General features: G+C 39.2%; 1 protein-coding gene across 2 annotated transcripts in view; it reads left to right on the top strand.

The window, feature by feature from the left end:
• Window positions 1–18,586, top strand: part of EIF2AK3 (eukaryotic translation initiation factor 2 alpha kinase 3) — a 96,804-nt gene that overhangs the window by 36,122 nt on the left and 42,096 nt on the right. For both annotated transcript variants that reach the window (XM_031957118.1, XM_023495259.2), the window contains one exon: window positions 8,903–9,032. Coding sequence is in view for 1 of the 2 variants with exons in the window: in XM_023495259.2 (XP_023351027.2) it covers window positions 8,903–9,032 (130 nt within the window). In the remaining variant the exon portion in view is untranslated. The remainder of the gene's footprint in view (window positions 1–8,902; window positions 9,033–18,586) is intronic.

The following is an 18,586-nucleotide window of genomic DNA, read 5'->3' as shown; positions in this document are numbered from 1 at the left end:
TGTTGCTTTAAATATCATATGATTTAACTGGTGATATTTGACTTTATAGTCAATTTGGCTTTAACTTTGTTTTGATTTGGGGCATGGCTTGGTCTTGTGATGGCATCTGCTCAAATAAAGGAGGTAGGATTTAGAGAGCAATATTTGTTTAGTAGGTGAGGACTCGAAGTAAAATATAAGGACATGTGTTTCCTTGGAGCACATGAAGATATTTCAAAATAGTGGAATCAAACCAAATACATACATGTGATGGTATTACTTTTTTTCCTTTAGTTTCAAATTAATCAAGTACACCGATATAAAAAATCGAATGAGTATTTGAGAATTCTGAAACTCTTAAGACTTAAAAAAAATGTTACTCGTAGGATTTTTTTTTCCCAATCAGTTAGGTCATTTCACTTCCTTCAGAATTTTTTTTTTTAATTTAAGGGGAATTTAAGGTAGTAGTATAAATTGTTACTTATCAAAATGTGGGAAACTTAAATAGAATTGGAAGAAATTGAATTGGAGAAACTCAAGACAAGATTGTTTTTGTTTTCTTGTAAAATTGGGTATCAGGGTGGGAGGTAGTCATTTGGAATGAATGAATAGGAGAAAAGAAACCTAGAGAAGTTAGTAGGGGTTAAGTCCTACAAGATTATGCAATTAATAGATGATCCAGCCTTAGAATTCAAAACTCCTGACTTCTAGTCTAATATTCAGAAACTTGGGAAAATTTCATTCACTTCAGCCATCTATAACTAATGTGCTCGGAGAAATTTAGCATTTAATAGATTATCATTTAGGAAGTTGGTGGTAGAGCTGAGGGCTTCAGAGCTTTGCTGGACATTGAAGTGGTGCAGTGGGTGGAAGTCAGAAAGGTATGAGTTCAAATGCGGCCTCTGACCTTCCTACCTGTGTGACCCCAGGCAAGTTACTTCATCCTCTTTGCCTCATCCCAGCTGTAATGGCAAAGCCCTCCAGTATCTTTGCTAAGGGGGTCACAGAGTCAGACATGACTGAACAACAACACTACCTTTTTATATGATTTTCCAAATAAGTAGGGAATTGCTTCCATTTGGGGATCTGTATTTAAAGTGTTCTGAGTCTCTTGTCCAAGGTCATTTAAGCAAGTTGTACTTGTAGCACAGACTTGCAGAAAGATGACATCTGGAGCTCTCTCCCATCTTAGAGATGAATTTATCTTTTGAAAAATGCTAAGTTCATATTCCTTTAAAGTTTCTATGGAATAATACATCTGATGATTCCTTCGATTAAAAAAAAAAACCCTTTTATCATAAGCTATTTACATATGCTGTCTGTAACATTAGTTAGGGCAGCCAGTTTATTCTGTGAAGTTCTGTAACATGCAATAACATAAACAAATGAATTTGTTGTCCCATGAGTGGGGCACTCGGGACTTGGTTCATGCTGTTCCTCATCTTTTCCCATGTTCTTGATTAAACCGTCCCTGCCTTCCACATCCCGTGCACTCTTGAGCATTCTCACTTTTGAATTTCAGCAGCAAAAGTTCTTTTGAATGTATGTAACTCTTAACAAGTTTTATTGATACTTATATTTATGCCAGTCATTTTGCACCCTCTCTTTACAACAACAACAAAAAAGGAAGCAAAGCATTCTGAGCACACCTTAAGCCAAGAGGAAGGAAACATGTTTTTCATGATCTCTGGCATTTTCATAGGTTTTTCCATTTCTGAGAGTTCAGCTTACTTTTAAGATCATTATCTTTTAATTCAGTTGCAGTTGTGTATAACTCATGATTCTCATAATCTCATGATTCTGCTTATTTCAGTAGCCATCAATACATATATATTCCCCCTATTGGTCAATAAGCATTTATTAAGTGCTTGTGATATATAGGCACTGGTATATAAAGGAAGACAGAGCATCCACAATAACCACAAAAATCAACCCCTGCCTCCAAGGAAATCACTGTCTACTGACCAGAGATAACCTGCAAATTAGCTATGTGTAAGCAAAATAAATTAGAGATAATCTCAGAGGGAAGGCCCTGAGATTGAGGAGGATTGGGAAAGACTTTTTGCAGAAAGTAGGACTTTAGCCATATTTGAAGAAGACTGAGGAGGAGATAAGATTCAGACTGGAGATAGTTCTGGGTGAAAATGTCAATTAGTAGATGGATGGAATGTCTTGTCTGAGAAACACTAGCAAGGCCAGTATATGGAGTAGAATGAGGTGTAAGAAAGGGGGAAAGGAGCCAGGTTATAAAGGGCTTTGAAAGTCAAACAAGATTTCCTGTTTGATCCTGGAGGTAATAGGGAATGACAGTTTATTGAACTGAATGGGGGGAAGGGGGGGGGCAAAGAGGGAGAGTGACATGGTTGGCCCTGTGCTTCAGGAGGATCGATTGCCCATCTCTCTGAATCCTTTCTTCCTGTGCTGGGTAAGTCTACTTGTTCCTTCCGAATATCCCTCACCAAGGATGCCCTTGATTCATGTGTCGATGATTCTTATAAAGATTTTGTATAGATAGGAGGGTGGGCATATAGGTCAGTAGTAGTTGATATTTTCTTGCTTATCTTTTAAAAAATATTAAAATCTGAGATTTTTTTTCTACATCTTTGTTAAAGATGTAGATACCTTACAGATTGGTCCCTCAACCCCTTTACAAGTCTTCTTTCTATTATTTGATCCAATTCTGCTTCTTCCTCCTCCTGAGATTGCTAAATGAATAAAGAGAATGCTGGATTTGGACAGGAAAACCTGAGTTCAAATGTAACTTCAGACACTTACTGACTTGGTTATCCACCTAGGCGAGTCACCTAATTTCTATCTTCCCCAGTTTCCTCATTTGTATTATGGAAATAATAGCATTATTTCCTGGAGTTATGAGAGTCAAATGAGATAGTGTTCTATAATATCCTTAAACTACTATATTAACTCTGGCTATTATCATTACCTCCAGGATCAGGTATTATCAGCCTCATTTTACATCTGCTACAATTACCTAGTGAGCATCAGAGCTGGGATTCAAATAAGCTCTCTAAATTTGGTGCTATTTCTTCTCTATAAATACCCAGGGTCTATGATTTTTAGGGATCCAAATATAAGAAAAGTTTATTGTAATACACTGACTTCAACTATGATTAACTTAGATCTCAACGAAGTGTGTTGTAATAATTTTGGGGAGATGTCTGCCCTAAGCATGTGAAGACTTCCCTTAGGACAGTGGTGGATCAGAATATTTTGCCCCAACAGCCACAAGGGAGCTTGGTCAGATACGGAAGACTCAGGGTTATCACTGCATCCCAGGCCATCGCCAGTTGTCTTGTCTTTTGTCTTGCCCCTGAACTTCGGGACTCTAGAAGAGAAAGAAAGGCCTGATGACTTTGTGCAACTCTGCTTCACTTGAATCCAACTCATGGGCAAGTCAAGACATGGTACCTGTAGTTGGTAGATATTTAGAGAAAGCCTGTTGCATTAAATGCAAAACCAATCTAAATGTCATTAAGCAGGGCCCTGGCTCTTGTTTGAACATTAGTTAAATTATATAAAACTATATGCAAAAGGATTAAACCATGAAAAAAAAAAAAGTGAAAATGATATGCTTCAATCTGCATTTAGTCTCCATTAGTTCTTTTTCTGGATATGGTAAGCATTTTCCATCATGAGTCTTTTGGACTTATCTTGGATCATTGTATTGCTGAGAGCTATGTCAGTGATAGTTGATCATTGCACAGAGTTGCTGATACTGTGCACAAAGTTTTCCTGGTTCTTCTTACTTCACTTGGCAGCAGTTTATGTAAATCTTTCCAGGTTTTTCTGAAATCTGCTTGCTCATCATTTCTTAGAGCACAGTAGTGTTCCATTACATTCATATACACAGCTTATTCAGCCATTTCCCTACTGATGAGCATCCCCTCATTTTCCCTCTATTCCAATTCTTGGAATTGAATATTTTAGAACAAATTTTTCTTTGCATTTTTATTCCTATATCATCTTCATTTTTCAAGGTATTTTTCCCTTTCTTCTCCTCCCAGAGAGCTATTTCTTGTAGTGAAGACTAAGAAGAATGAATTGAATTGAATGGCTTATTTAGCTAATAAGAAGTCAAAGTCACAGGCGATTTTAAAACTCAAAAGAGACTTCAGAAGGTCATTGAACGAAACACTTTGGTTTTACAGATGAGGAAACAGGTCTGGACAGGCTGCGTGATTGGCCGGGGCCATGCAAGGAAGGCTTGGTCTTTGCACTCTCAGGCCCACGGGCTGCCTTGGACACTCTTCTCTGTGCTCTCTGAGCAAGAACAGTCTGGGGCATCCAGACCCACTATAGTGTGCAGCTCAGCATTACACCCTCACACTTGGGTCCTTGAGGGGGTTTGTGCCTCCTTGTCATGGAGCTGGCTTCTCTCTGTGCTGATGCCTGTTGCTCCCATACTGCCCCCCCACCTGCTGATGAGCTTCTCCACTTTGTGGGTGCTGGGGCTCTACTGGAGCCCTGTCCCTGTCTTCCTTGGAGCCCATCAGCTACAGTGTTTCCTCTGACCTTCCTTCCAGCTCTTAGCCTGGCCTGCCACCTTTCTGACCACCCATCTCCTGAAAGCCGAGTCTTTGACCCTTGTGTACAGGTGGTCATTGGAATGAGGCTTCTTTCTCCTGTTCTGCCCTCTCGCTATTGAGCCCAGGCACCCTTGGACTTGATTCTTCAGAGGTTCAGCCATTTCCAGATTGACAACATGAGGCACCATCAGCTTAGGTTCAGGGGTTTGTCTTGTTCCTGGCCTAGGATTCTGCAGGTACTCTCCCCTGTTTGCCTCCACCTTTTCACTTTGGGAATCAGCTCCTTGAGATGAGGGACTTGAGGGGCTAGTCTTGCCACTGCAGTCCAAACAGCAGGCACTTTTCATATCCCTTGGGTAAATCCACTCTAGTTGATGTTACTGACTGCCCATAACACCTGCCAGCTCCATTTGGGTCTATGATGATATTCAAATCTAATATCTAATATTCTAGATACTGGTGCCTCTAATTGAGGGCAGCTCGTAGAAATACTTTTCTTTCATTTCATTCATCAGTTACCTTGAAAATAAAATAATTTTATTTAGGGAGCATTGTATGAGACATTCTGCTCTGTTCAGGGACTACAAAAATGAAAAAAAAATTAACCTCGTTCTTAATGGAATTATAATCTACTGGAGTGGAGGGTATTTCAAGTACTCAAGGGGCCTGATATATGGTAGAGTTAGTGGGTCAAAGAAAAGAATCACATGAAGTGCCCTAGAAGAATCCAACTGGAGCATGTAATGTTTGTGAAATTTAATTGGATTTGGTAGAAATTCAGTAGCACTAAAAATGTTTGCAGCAGCCCTTTTTGTAGTGGCAAGAAACTAGAAACTGAGTGGATATCCATCAGCTGGACAATGGCTGAATAAATTGTGGTATATGAATTCTATAGAATACTATTGTTGTGTAAGAAACGACCAGCAGGATGATTTCAGAGAGGCCTGGGGAGACCTACATGAACTGATGCTGAGTTGAGCAGAACCAGGAGACCATTATACACTTCAACAACAGTACTATATAATGATCAACTCTGATGGATGTGGCTTTCTTCAACAATGAAAGGATCCAAACCAGTTCCAATTGTCCAGTGACGAAGAGAGCCATTTACACCCAGAGAGAAGACGATGGGACCTGAGTATGGACCACAACATAGCATTCTCACTCTTTCTGTTATTGTTTGCTTCTATTTTTGTTTTCCTTCTCAGGCTTTTTTTCTTTCTAATCCGATTTTTCTTGTGCAGCAAGATACCTGAATAAATATGTATACATATGTTGGATTTAATATATATATTTAGCATATTTAACATGTATTGAACTACCTGCCATCTAAGGGAGGGGGTGGTGGGAAGGAAGGAAAAATTTGGAACAGAAGTTTTGCAAGTCAATGTTGAAAAATTACCTATGCATATGTTTTGTCAATAAAAAGCTTTAATAAAATAAATTAAAAAAAAAAAAAAAAAGAAAGGAATTCAGTGGCACTGATTAAGATTAAGGTTACTGCTATCCAAATAGCCAGTTAATTGAACTTTGTTGTAGTTTGCCTTTAGCTGATTCATCTTTGTTCTCCAGGTGTACCTCTGGTGATATTTGAAGGAGAATGCTGAATGTTGTTTGGATGGAGCAGTTGGCTAATAGTGCCTGTACCCTCCCCTTTCCCCCCAAAAAAATCAGGCTAGTATTTGGGTTCTAGCAGCCAGGTATTATTTACAAAGGTTGGGCTGGCTGCTGGCCAGAGCATGTGGGGCTATGGTTCTGGTTCTGTGTCATGCTTATGTCTAAGATGGTCTGCCAGTGCTGAGATTTAAATTTTTTTTTTTTTTGTAAAAAAAACTATCTGGTTATTCTAGTTAGTCTAGAATTAAGACAGAAATACACAAAAATATAGGGTAAGAGTGTAATTTCATCATTGTAAAAGTCCAGATTTCATTGGCTAGAGACTTCCACATAAGAAATCTCTTTCTATCAAGGCAGGGCTTTTTTAGTGACTGATAGTGAGTTTTAGAGAGTTGCCTGCCCCCTAGAGCACAAAATGCTTAAGTTGCCCAGGAATACATAATACTATATTGAATATGTTTCAAAGAACTTGCAGTTTCTTAGTTTGACTTTTTATTTGCCCATTCTGATTAGATTTATAAAACACACTTTTATTTTCCTCACTTTATTAGTTGGAAAACTGTATCTGGTAACTTTGTAGAAATAGAAGGTTGTGGTTGAGAACTTGACTTAATTTAAGTTTTTAAGAGGTTTTAAATAATAACAAAAAGCTTTTTCTTGACTTTTTCAAGAATTAATTTTTTAAAATGTAATAAACATTGGGTTTGTTTGTTGTTGTTTTGGTTGGGGGGGGGTTGGTACTTAATTAGACCTACATTCATTAGTTTGAGGTAAGAGAATCCAGAGCATCTATGAAACAGGTCTTAATTTCTAAAGAAAAAGTAACTCCTCCAACTTTATGAGGGAAAATGTTTGGAATATGAAGATTAGGAAAATAAAACAACTGTTAGCCCAGTAAAAATTTTGTTCTGTGGATTTTTTCTCTTTGCTTTTCATAAGGATAAGAAAGAAGTGGGGAACTTTGCAAGTCAAATGGAAATATTTCCCAGTAAATCATAAGCAAAAAGTAGAAGGGTTAAATGAAAGTTTATAGCCAAAGAGAGACTAGGATTTTTGGTCATAGTGATCCTACTTTAGGAAGCTAGCTTCTTTACTTAAATTCCTACAAACCTTAGTTAAATTAGGTAATAAAAGATAAAAAAAAGATTTCTTTAAAAAAATACTCAGTTATACCTAGGCATATAGTATAAAATGATTTAACTGATTGGAAAATCATGCTATAATTTTTTATTCAACCACACCCAGAGCAGGTTTTTAGTGGAAGTTGGTAACAATTACTGCTCTTGATTTGAGATATTAAACCCCAAATCATCATAAAAACATGTACTTATATATATAAAGAGAATTGACATGTTTATGTGTGAGGGTGATCTCTTGAGATTGATAAATTTTTGACTGCCAAAATCTTGTGCTTTTTTCACTGTAAAAAAATAATGCCATAATTCCAGTAAATTGCAGTTCAGCATTTCAGTTTGCCATAGGTATTCTGCTCCAGTCAGTGAAATGGTAGGAAAATAATGGATCTGTAGTATGCTGAATGAAATAAAATTGAGTTGATGTTACAAAACTGCCTCCTTTGATTGGTTTGGAGGGTTAATATTGTTAGTTGGGACTAAACTGCCTTCCTGTTTCTGAAGTGGAAAGAATCATTTTCTAAAAGTTGAAGTCTTGAAGATCTTTTAAAAATCTAAATATTAATTTACTTGATCTATTTTTTAGGAAGGTGTATTGAGATCATGGAGGGAATTTTTGTTGTTATTCTTCACTGATTAATAATAAGTTCTATTATTTATTTGCCTATTATTGGTGAAGTTTATATTTTTCAGAAATTAAAAGATGTTTTGTAGAAAATTAACCTCTTGGGGCAGCTGGGTGGCACAGTGGCTAGAGCACCAGCCCTGAAGTCAGGAGGACCTGAGTTCAAATCTGGCCTCAGACACTTAACATTTCTTAGCTGAGTGGCCCTGAACAAGTCATTTAACTCCAATTGCCTCAACAAAAAAATTCTCTCTTGCATGGAGAATTAGCTTTTCACAGACAAGGGACAACTTTGAAACTTACATGTTGAACTTATATATTTAAATAGAAAACAACATAATAGAGAAAGAAAATTTTAAATACAATCCTCTTTTCTGTGTTATTTATATATATGAAAATGCCTGTTTTATTTGGACTTCAGGTTCAAAATAAATCTTTTAAAAGGGAATTATTTTTTGAACTACAGTCTATGAAATCTTTGAAAAGTGTGGATTTGTTGAATTTGTTCTTGAAAATATTGTATTTTAGAAAAGGATATAAGTGGAATATTTGCCCAAATCATTTTTTGTTTTGGTGGTTGAATATGTAGTTTTTGTAACAAATGAATACAAGGCAAACTTGTAACTTGCAAACTAATCAGAAAAAGGTGAAAGAAAAAAAAATTTACTTCTCCTTTTCCTAAATGCCTATCTAAGTCCCTAATTTAATTTCAGGCCATGAATACCTGTCTTGATTCTAGCTCATAATGGTTCTAGGCCATGAATGCCTGGCTTGATCCTGGGTCTGTGTTGATTGTAGGCCCATCTGGATCATAGACCTTTAGCACTTGTGTTGGTAATTCTGTCTTAATATTAAAAATGACCATGTTGCTGCCCTCATCTCCCTTCAAAGATTCTTGTTTCCTATCTCTAAATGGACTTGCTAGGATTGAATGTTTTTATGTATTAAATGTTTTCTTGATAATTCTTTAAATTTTGACTAGTGGCTTATTTTTAAAATTATAGATCACTGGTGATTATCAGTACATTGGATGGACGAATCGCTGCCTTGGATCCTGACAATCGTGGTAGAAAACAATGGGATTTAGATGTAGGGTCTGGTTCCCTGGTGTCATCCAGCCTCAGCAAACCAGAGGTAAGACTTTTTTTTTCTATAACATTTTGGTCTAGTTTTTTTTTTTCCAATGCATATGCAGCTTATTAGGGTTATCTCAGGGCTTCTAAGAATCACGTCTGCATTAGGACAACAAAACTCTTGAGTTTTATTGGTTGGAAGTCCATGTTTTAAAACCTTATAGATATTTCTCTATTATTTTACAGGCCTCTCTTTACTCCCTACAATGCCATTTCAGAAGAATCTATTTTTCTTTCAGAAGGACTGAGTTTTAATCCATATACTTTTTCTTGAACAAATCTTTGAATGTCTCTGGGAACACCTTTCTTTGTTTAAATCAGTCAGTCACTCTCCTGATCTATGTTATTGTCCATATAAAATGAAAGTAGGGAGTGAAGAGGAGCAAGTAATAGCTCTTATGCTTATAATTCCTTCTGTTGGCTCCTGTGCCTCTGCTCCCAAAGAGAGGGTCTTTTGGTCTTCCTGAAATAATTTCTATGCCCAGATTTAGGGGTAATTTCAGTTTTCTCATACTTGATTTCACTCCCAAATTTTTGAAGTTTCTTGACTGATAAAAAGTGAAGAGTAAAGACAATCTACAGATAACAAAACTCTGGAAATAACTTGTATACTTGTAATTTATAGACCAGGGTGGGGGAGGGGAGGTAGGCAAGGAGGCTTTGGCTGGATCTGTGACTCCATCAGGACAGGGAACTCTGTATGTGGAAACTTCCTCAGCAATCCAGATTGGTAGCGATGGTAGAGCCGGAGGGCTGTGTGTAACAGCGAGAGGTTAAATGACTTGCCTGCGGACCACAGCTAGTACCTGTCTCATTTAGTCCTTGAACCCGTGTCTCACTGATACCGATCCTGGCCATGGATGATTCCCAGTCATTAGAAAGCCACCATCTTCACACAGCCCAGTGGAACAGGATTTGGGATACGACTTCACTTTTTTCTCCAGAAAACAAGCCAGACGGTTTCCCCTGGGGAGAATGTCATACAGAACATACTCCCTGTATTTCTTGTGTGTATTCTAATTTATAGCTGTAAAGTGGGTGGGAAGCTGTGCAAAATTTCCTGGGGACCAAGGCTCACGTTGGGTATGCTTTTTCAGTGTTAACTATGTTAACTTCACACATTTTGATTGTAAAGTGCATTAAGATTTTCAGATGCTATATGCAAATTAATTACAACTAAATCTGATTTTATTTGGGCTTCCTGGGGTTGTGTTTGGTTTTCCTTTAAGCGAGACTTAAGAGATGATCAGCAAACATAGGACTTTGCCCCTGCTAGAAGACTGTAAGCTGCTGTTCACCTGAGGTAACGTTACAGAGTGATGCAAAGCATGTTTATGTTTGCAAACGAAGAATGTGCCTAGAAAGGAAGCTGAGCTGTTTGTTTGCATGAACTCGGAGTGGACCCCACCTGCCCCCTATCACCAACATACTTGTGCATATGTGTAGTTCTATAGGAAAAACTGCATGTTCAGTAGCTCACTTTCAAATGCACCTAGATTAACTACTTCTGCTAAAATAAAATTGCATCTTCCCCGTCCTCCTTTGTCTCACCATCTCTGATTTATGTAATCTGTTTTAGATCCACCATTCTGCTCTCACAATAGAATGTATAGAACGTGGGGAGTTTTTGCTTTTAGGAAAGGTCCCCACATACCAACTTATGTAGCAAGAGATTCCCTTACTTTAAAGGACTATATCAAACTTTTGTCCAGATGGAGAATGAGTCCTGAGGTAATCGTTTGGATAATGTGGATTTTTATATTCTGTCCTGCAAGAAGTAAAAATGAAAAAAAATCTGAAAGTAATAAGTTGACTGTAATAACATGGTAGATTCCCTATCTTTGTTGCCACACACCCCCCCAAAGGAATTCAAGCCCCTGCCTATGACCTTGAGGTGGCAGGGCTTCCCTGTCCAGTTCTTCATAGTACGGGTTTTTAAGAGAGACTCGGGAAAGGATCTCACAATGGGAATACTGAGATGAACAATGGAGGTTAGAAGAGATTCTCGGTCAGATACTGGCTGGACAAAATGGCGACTGAGATTTTTCCCAATCTAGCATCTGTGCTTGTTGAGTTCAGTAAAACTAATTTTAGAGCTATGTGAATGTGTAAAAGTTTAATAGTAATAATAATAATAATAACACTAGCTCAAATTTTGTTATATTTTAAGGTTTGTTAAGCACTTTACAATGAATTTAAATTCTATTTAATGAAAGCTTCCTTTCTTTGCATAAAGGTCCAATCAATGATCTGGGTTTACTTCTTTCCTGGTCTATATTTTTACCTGTTACCCAGGAAGTATTTATTCTTTTGCGAGTTTCACTTTGTTCTGGTCTCCATGGGGTTTAGCTGTGATGCCACTGACCATTCCAGGATACAGCAGTTCCCATTTTTATTCCCCATTTGTTCCTCACAGTCCAGTCTAGGAGTCATTCATTCCTGGACCAGTCACCTCAAAAAAGTGATCTTATTGTTTCTAACTTGCTGAAGAGGTTTCTCTTTTTACTGTTCTTCCCTGTGTTCCCTTTTAATTTCTGAGACCCTTGGACACCTTTATCTCATTTTCCAGCTGGAGGGGCCACAGAGAAAAAGCTGCTTTTACTTATTCGTTATCATTTAAGTCTTGACATTTAATGCTCTTAGTTAACATCTACAAAGATCAGCATGATCACAAATACATACTTTGAATGCATAGAATGGAGGTGTATGGAGAGCATAGCTTTTCACTATTTTTCCTTATTTAAATGAATGAAAAGGCCATTGTCACCTACAGCCATTTCTGGTCTGACCAGAACTTTGAAAGCTCAGAAAGAATTTTGCCTTCCTGCGTTGGATTGCAAGGAATCACATCCCAACTAACCTCATCAGCCTCAGCAAAATCATCATTGAACAATAGACATGAAATTGGGAGGCCCCAAGTTTATATCTTGGCTCAGAGGCTTACTAGATGTATGACAATGGATTGGTCACTTAGTCCTTAAAAGGTAGTAATAATTGTCTGATCAAGTTCAGGGAGTTGTTTGAGAAAAATATTTTGTAAAATCTTAAAATATTTCTCTAAATCTGAGTTATGTGCCCTGCCAATCCATTGACAGCCCTACTGATATCTAGCACTTATGGACTTCTGGTGACAGCGAGTTATTTGTGACTTATTCAGGCTATCTTCCCCACTGTTCAGGCATTTAGGGATTTCCCTGGATTTCCAGCCTTGTTGCCTAATAATGCCCCTCCATGTGCACTTTACCTCAGCCAGATTCAACTACTTTATTATTTTACTTCTCACTACATTCCGACTGCCAAATTTGTTCTCATCTGCTCCCTGTACCTGAAATATCCTTTTGCTCCTTTCTGCTTTTTCTTCAACTTCTCATTAAAGTCTTACCTATTCTTTAAGGCCTAAATTAAATAACATATGCTCCAAGAAGTTTACTCTGGTCATCTGCAGTTGGAAATAATTGTTCATTTTCTTAGAGCTTTCGTATCACTATATTTCTTTCTTGTGCCTTTTTTCCTATCCCGCATTATGATTAATTTATTGTTATTTCCTATTTATGTGTCTTGCACTTTATAAACACTCATAAATACCTGCTGAATGGAAATAAATTTATGTTATGTGCTTTGTAATGACTTTTTGACGGTCTCCCCAGGAGTCTCCTATGGTAGCTTCATGAGGACCCTGGGATGAGAAGGCTGAAGAATATCAAGAGAAGGAGCAGGTGTGGTGGGATCATGTGTGTACTTTCTTATAGAATGGGAAGACTTAGAAAGGAAGAAGTAAAGCAGTGATGGTGGTTTCCTCTCAAAGATTTTGATTAGAAAAGTTTTTTGACAGTCAGTGTATCAAACTCCTGAACAGGTGCTGTAGAGAGGTGCCCTCTGCTGTCCTGCTGCCAGAGGCAGCATTGTGCTTACCTGGAGTGTTCATCCCCAGCTGACCCAGCTGTAAAGTGGGTACAAAAGTGTGTTCTTACTTTGCTGTGACCCTTGCTTGATAATGTTGGTGAAAAACAATAGAGAATAAGAGATTGATGGTTCTGTCGTATGTGAATATTCTATTATAGGCCATATGTTCTGTTACACATGGGATCTTCTGTTACAGAACATATGTTCTATTGCCTGATGTTTGAATGTTGTTGAATGAATGAAGTTGAAATGTATGCTGTGGGAAGATAATTATTTGGAAAAACAGTTCTGATTGGCCTGGCTTTTCCTCTTAACCTGGATTTACTTTTTTAGTGTTCAGTTGTGTGTCTGACTCTTCGTGATCCCATTTAGAGTTTTCTTGGTAAAGATACTGGAGGGGTTTGTCATTTCTTTCTGCAGCTCCAGGAAACTAAGGCAAATAAAGTCAAAGAGCTAGTAAGTGTCTGAGGCTGGATTTGAACTCAGATCTGAGTTTTCTCTGACTCCAGCCCTGTACTCTTTCCACTAGCCACACTAAGGTAGCTTAATTCAGATGAAATATAATAGATGATCTAGCATGCTTTGTCCCTTTTGGTGGCAATAACTGTGGTGACTGGTATTTATGTAACATTTAAGCTTTGCTGAATGTTTTGCATATATTAGTTAATTGGATCTGCTTCTCAACCCTGTGAAGTAGTATCTGCTGTCACCATTTTATAGCTTAGGAAATTGAGGCTCAGAGATTAAAGGACTTTCCCAGAATCATACCCCTTGTGATACCAGAAGGGACCCTAGGTTCTTGTGACTCTAAGGCTATCCTCCACTGAGGCCGTGCTGCTTCTTGGTGAAGAGATCACTTGGTCTTGCATGGTGTGGTTCATAGGCAGTGGGTTATGTCAGCCACTGACTGGGGTGTAAAGAAGAATGACCTCCCATTGGGCAGACTTGCTGAAGTGGAGCCACATCATTTTCCCCCTAACAGAAAACTCGCCATTTATTTATCCCTTTGTTAGAATGCAGAGGGTTTTTCTGATTATTAAAACAGGAACAGGACCAAGCCCCTTAGATTTTAGGACCATAGGTAGCATTTGTTGGGGGTTTTGATTTAATTCAGGGACAGCTCATCCCAGTGAGACGCGAGTTTGTTTCCGATTGGGGAGGGCAAAAACGGGATTCAGATGCTCTTCCTCCTCCTAAGTCTCCAAATCAAATAGGAAATGACAGGGCTGTTGGTTTTCGAAGAACCTTTTAAAAGATTTTCTGTACGCACTTAGTGTCATTAATTAATGAATTGATTGATATTGATGTAATCTGTAAGTTCATCTGTGTAAGGAACTCCCAGGGAGGCCCTTCCCTTGCTAATGCAGGTTAGAGCTTTGTAATGAGTCTGAGAGAATTTACTGGGAGCCTGCAAGGGGAAGCCACCTGCCCAGGGTCACTTGGCTAGTCTGAGTCAGAGATGGAGTATGACCTCAAGTCCTCCCGACCTGAAGGCCGGCTCTCTATCCACAAGGCCAAGCTGGCTAGCTAATAATAATGTGCTTAAATTATCAGAGCTCATGAATACTCTAGAAAGGATTTATCATAAGATGTCTGTATTTTTTTTCCCATAACCATAGGTTTTTAGGAAATTTTAAGTTATTTTGCTCCCTACTTTAATTACTGCATAGCTAAATTTACTCTTTCCCTGTAGATAGTAGATAAATAATTTATAAATCAATAGGTCTTATCATGTTGGAAAAATTAACTCAGTTATTGGCTGATGTCATGATCGTGTTTTGCACTCGTAGTAAATTTGTTTAAATTGTGGAGAAATGAATGGCTGTGGGATCAGGGGAGCCTGTGATGCAGTCGGGGTGTTGGGGTGTGCAAGTCCCTCCTCAAACTCATCTCTATAAGATAAAGCTGGACTGAGTGGTTTCTGAAGGCTTTTGGAGAGATCCCACAAAGTGACATAGTTCTGTCCAGGATAAAAACACTCCAAATTGGACAGAATTGAAGCAGTCTGAGGCACAGAGGATATCTGGACCCGGGGTCAGGAAGGCCTGATTTCAAATCTGGCCCAGACACTTCCTGACTGTGTGATCCTAGGCAAGTCACACCTCTGAAAGTCCTGTCAGTGTCCTCAACTGTAAAATGGACACAATTATAGCATATGCTTTGGAGGGTTGTGGTGAGGATCAAATGAGATAATGTAGGTAAAGTGCTGAGCACACAGTTCCTGGCACTTAGGAGGAGCTATAGAAATGTTAGCTGTTTGCTATTATTTCTGTACTTGTAAATTGAAATTCAATAAGTCTCAAAAAGACACTTGTGATGTTCTACAAGTACAGGATATTTTTAGTTGCTGTGTTAATTTGGTACATTAAACAGTTAACTTTAAAAATAAACTGAATTACTTTTGGTAGTATGTTTATCTGAATCAGAAGAAATTAAGTTAATTTGTACTTGGCTATCACTACTACCATTGCAACTTCTCTGTCTTGAAAAATGAGTGTCAATCATCTCTTGGGGCTACATTTAGATGGACATGTAAGTAATTGTCTTTCTACTAATTATTGTTTTTTTTTTTTTTTTAAGTTAATAGCCTTTTATTTACAGGATATATGCATGGGTAACTTTACAGCATTAACAATTGCCAAACCTCTTGTTCCATTTTTTCACCTCTTACCCCCCCACCTCCTCCCCCAGATGTTAAGTACATTAAAATATAAATTTTTCTACTAATTATTGAAGTGAAACATTGCTTTGATTTAATTCTGTCTTTATTGGCCCTCTGGAAAAAGTTTTGGCTTATTGCAGAATAGGATGCTGAGAACCAAACTAATTTAGTTTAAGTGTGTGCACTGCCAAATAAGAAATTGGTGTGACTGGCCTTCGAGAAAAGGATTTCGATGTACAATTTGTCAGTTACCCTATCTGCCTGCTTATTAACCACAGAGAAGGCAGAGATAATTGTTTGAAATGCATAATGTTCTCATTCATGTTGATGTAGGCTTATGGGCTAATTAATGAGTCACCCTTGCTTCTGGTCTTTTAAGAGAGAAAACGTTCTGCTTTGGGGGTTGAGCATAGACTAAGGGCAGAAGAGTTAGTGATAGCAGGATGGAAGGATCAGCTGAGGAGTTTGGGGATAGAGAAGACATGGACATGTTTATAGGCAGGAGGGGAGGAGCCCTTGGACCAAGAGAGATGGTGTGGGGATGACTAAGGCAGCAATCTGCTAGGGGAGACGGATGGCATGGGACCCCCGAGCAGGTCGAGGGGTTAGCCTTGGTAAGGAGCAAGGTCACCTCTTCCTGTGAGACAAGGGGTGAAGGAGGCGAGGAGCCAGAGACCGAAATCATCTGAGTGATGGGGGATGAGGAAGAGGGAACTCATGGCTAGTGGCCTGGTTGCTCGGCCGGCAGAGTGGGCTGAGCGGAAGGAAAGCCATGGGGGGGGGGGGGGGTCTGAGAACCATGGGAAGGATGGGAAGAGCTCGGTGTAGAGTGGAAGCTGAGGAGGCCGGAGAGAGCAGCAGGGGCCCGGCTGAGGCGGGGTAACCCACATTTGTAGTGGATTTGATCAGAACTGGCAGGAGCTTTTTCTTCAGCTCGTTCAGCAGTCCGAGTGTAAGGGAGAACACAAGTAGAGCAGCGATTCAAAGTCAAGGCTCGCTGGGGTTAGAGGTGATAGAATGAGAGAGAAGAACAGCATAGAACTGGTTCACCCCAGGGTCAAGATGGGGGGAAAGGAGGGAGAGGTGAGTGCAGGGGACACAGTCTGGGAGAGACCCTGGGGACACAAGGGGGTGGAGATTGCTGGGTGGCTGAAGAGTAGGGCTGCGGGGAAGTAGGAAATGGAGTGCTCTGGTCAGAGAATTCTTGGACATGAAATGAAGGCAGGTCATTTGTGGGAAAATCAAGATCAGGGGTCTGTCTGACCAGCTTGTGTGGCTGAGGTAGAGTGGGGAAGCAGTTCATGGGGGATCTTAGGTTCTTAGTTCAGAGTAGGTTGGGGAGCTGAGGGGTTGGGGAATTGGAGGCCAAGTCACTGTGTGGGTAGGAGTCTCCTCATATGGAGCAGGAGTTGGGAAGCAGAAAAAATTGTGGGCCAGATGCCAACCTCCTTAAGCAAGGAAGAAGTTCTATACACAAGAGCATCCAGGAGTTGGATTGGGTGGCAGAGATGAATTACATGAACCCCAAAGGAAAAGAGGGGCTGGGTGAGGGAGGCAGGAGCCTTCCAACTCTGCTGTGAAGTGAGCCAAGAGAAAGGAGGGAAGATGGGGCCAGCCCTGGAGAGCCTGCTGTACCTCAGCATTCTGTTTTCATGCCAGATAAATCCACAGTCACTCTGGGGTTGAAGACTCTTTGGGACAGTCAAGGATACTGCCTGTCTGAGCACTGCTTTTGCAGATTGTTGTTGTCAGAATACTTGTCAGAGTTCAAAGGCAAGACGGTGTTCTTCCTACTGGAAGAGAGGGAAAAACAGGCAGATGGGGGAATTCCATGTTCTCATTCAGGTGAAGTTTGTATTTTGTATTTCTGTTTAGTGGTGGTCACTTGTCTTCTGATAGCTGACCGGTCCTTGCTTTCTTTGTGTCTTCCCTTGGTGTCCTTGGTTCCATCTGTACTTTGGAGTACTGACTCCAGCGCTAGCTCCCCTTTGCTGAAACCAGAACGGAGATGCTGAATTTCCCTAGTAACATAATTCTGCTTTTTGATTTACTCAGAAATAGAGGGTGAAATACTTCCCTTAGCTACCCAGTGACAGTTCAGAGAGAGTTTTCTGATTGGATGTTTGCATCTGTGTTTCTGACCAATGTGGCGAATTTTAATTTTTATAGGAAGAAAAAAAAGTGAGAGTGCATTCTCCTTTTTTTGGACAAAACAGCAGATATTAACATTTAAAAATATGACTAATGAGAAAAGCAAATCACTCAACAATTAGGGGACGTATTGCTGAGCAGTGAATTGGAACAAATAGCTACTTACCATCTGACAGCTCAGTGGAATGTATAAAATGCATCTCTGTAACCTACATTTTCTCTACCAAGAGATTTCAGCTGACTCTCTGGGTGACTCATTCCTTGGCTTAGGAGGTGAGGTAATGCTTTTGTGAGGGGGTGATGTCATCTCCCTACCTGAAGTGCATGCTGATGCTGCTTCCTGTAGCTTTCCAGGAAAAGCACCATCTGGGTTCACAGCTGGAGGGAAAGAAAGCTCATTCTTTACATTATAGCAGTGGTGGCAAATGTTAGCAGATCTACATGCTTCATCATAAGCACCCAATAAAAGAATAGCAGGTCAACAGGGGGACTTTAAAGATCCAAAAGTAAATAAATTGCATACTTTGTATAGGATAGTTGCCACTTCTCTAAAGGGGCATTTTTGAGGAAGTCTTAACATTTTTTTTTTCATTTATCCATGAGATCAATATTTTCAGAATCTTTAGTATTTTATTTTTCCTCCTGGCTCAGATCTGTTTAGGTCTATCTCTCACAGCCCTACAGACTGGAGGATAAGTGAAACTTCTTTTTCATTTTAGAAGAACATAGTCAGATCAAAGGAAAACTCAGCATCTTGGCTTGACTTTGGGGAGTTGCTACACTTATACTATTTTATATACTATACTATATACTATATTGCTACACAATAAATATCATTC

This window comes from Sarcophilus harrisii, chromosome 2, assembly GCF_902635505.1.
Source record: "Sarcophilus harrisii chromosome 2, mSarHar1.11, whole genome shotgun sequence".
Taxonomy (NCBI): domain Eukaryota; kingdom Metazoa; phylum Chordata; class Mammalia; order Dasyuromorphia; family Dasyuridae; genus Sarcophilus; species Sarcophilus harrisii.
This window is presented reverse-complemented; position numbering and strand designations above follow the sequence as displayed.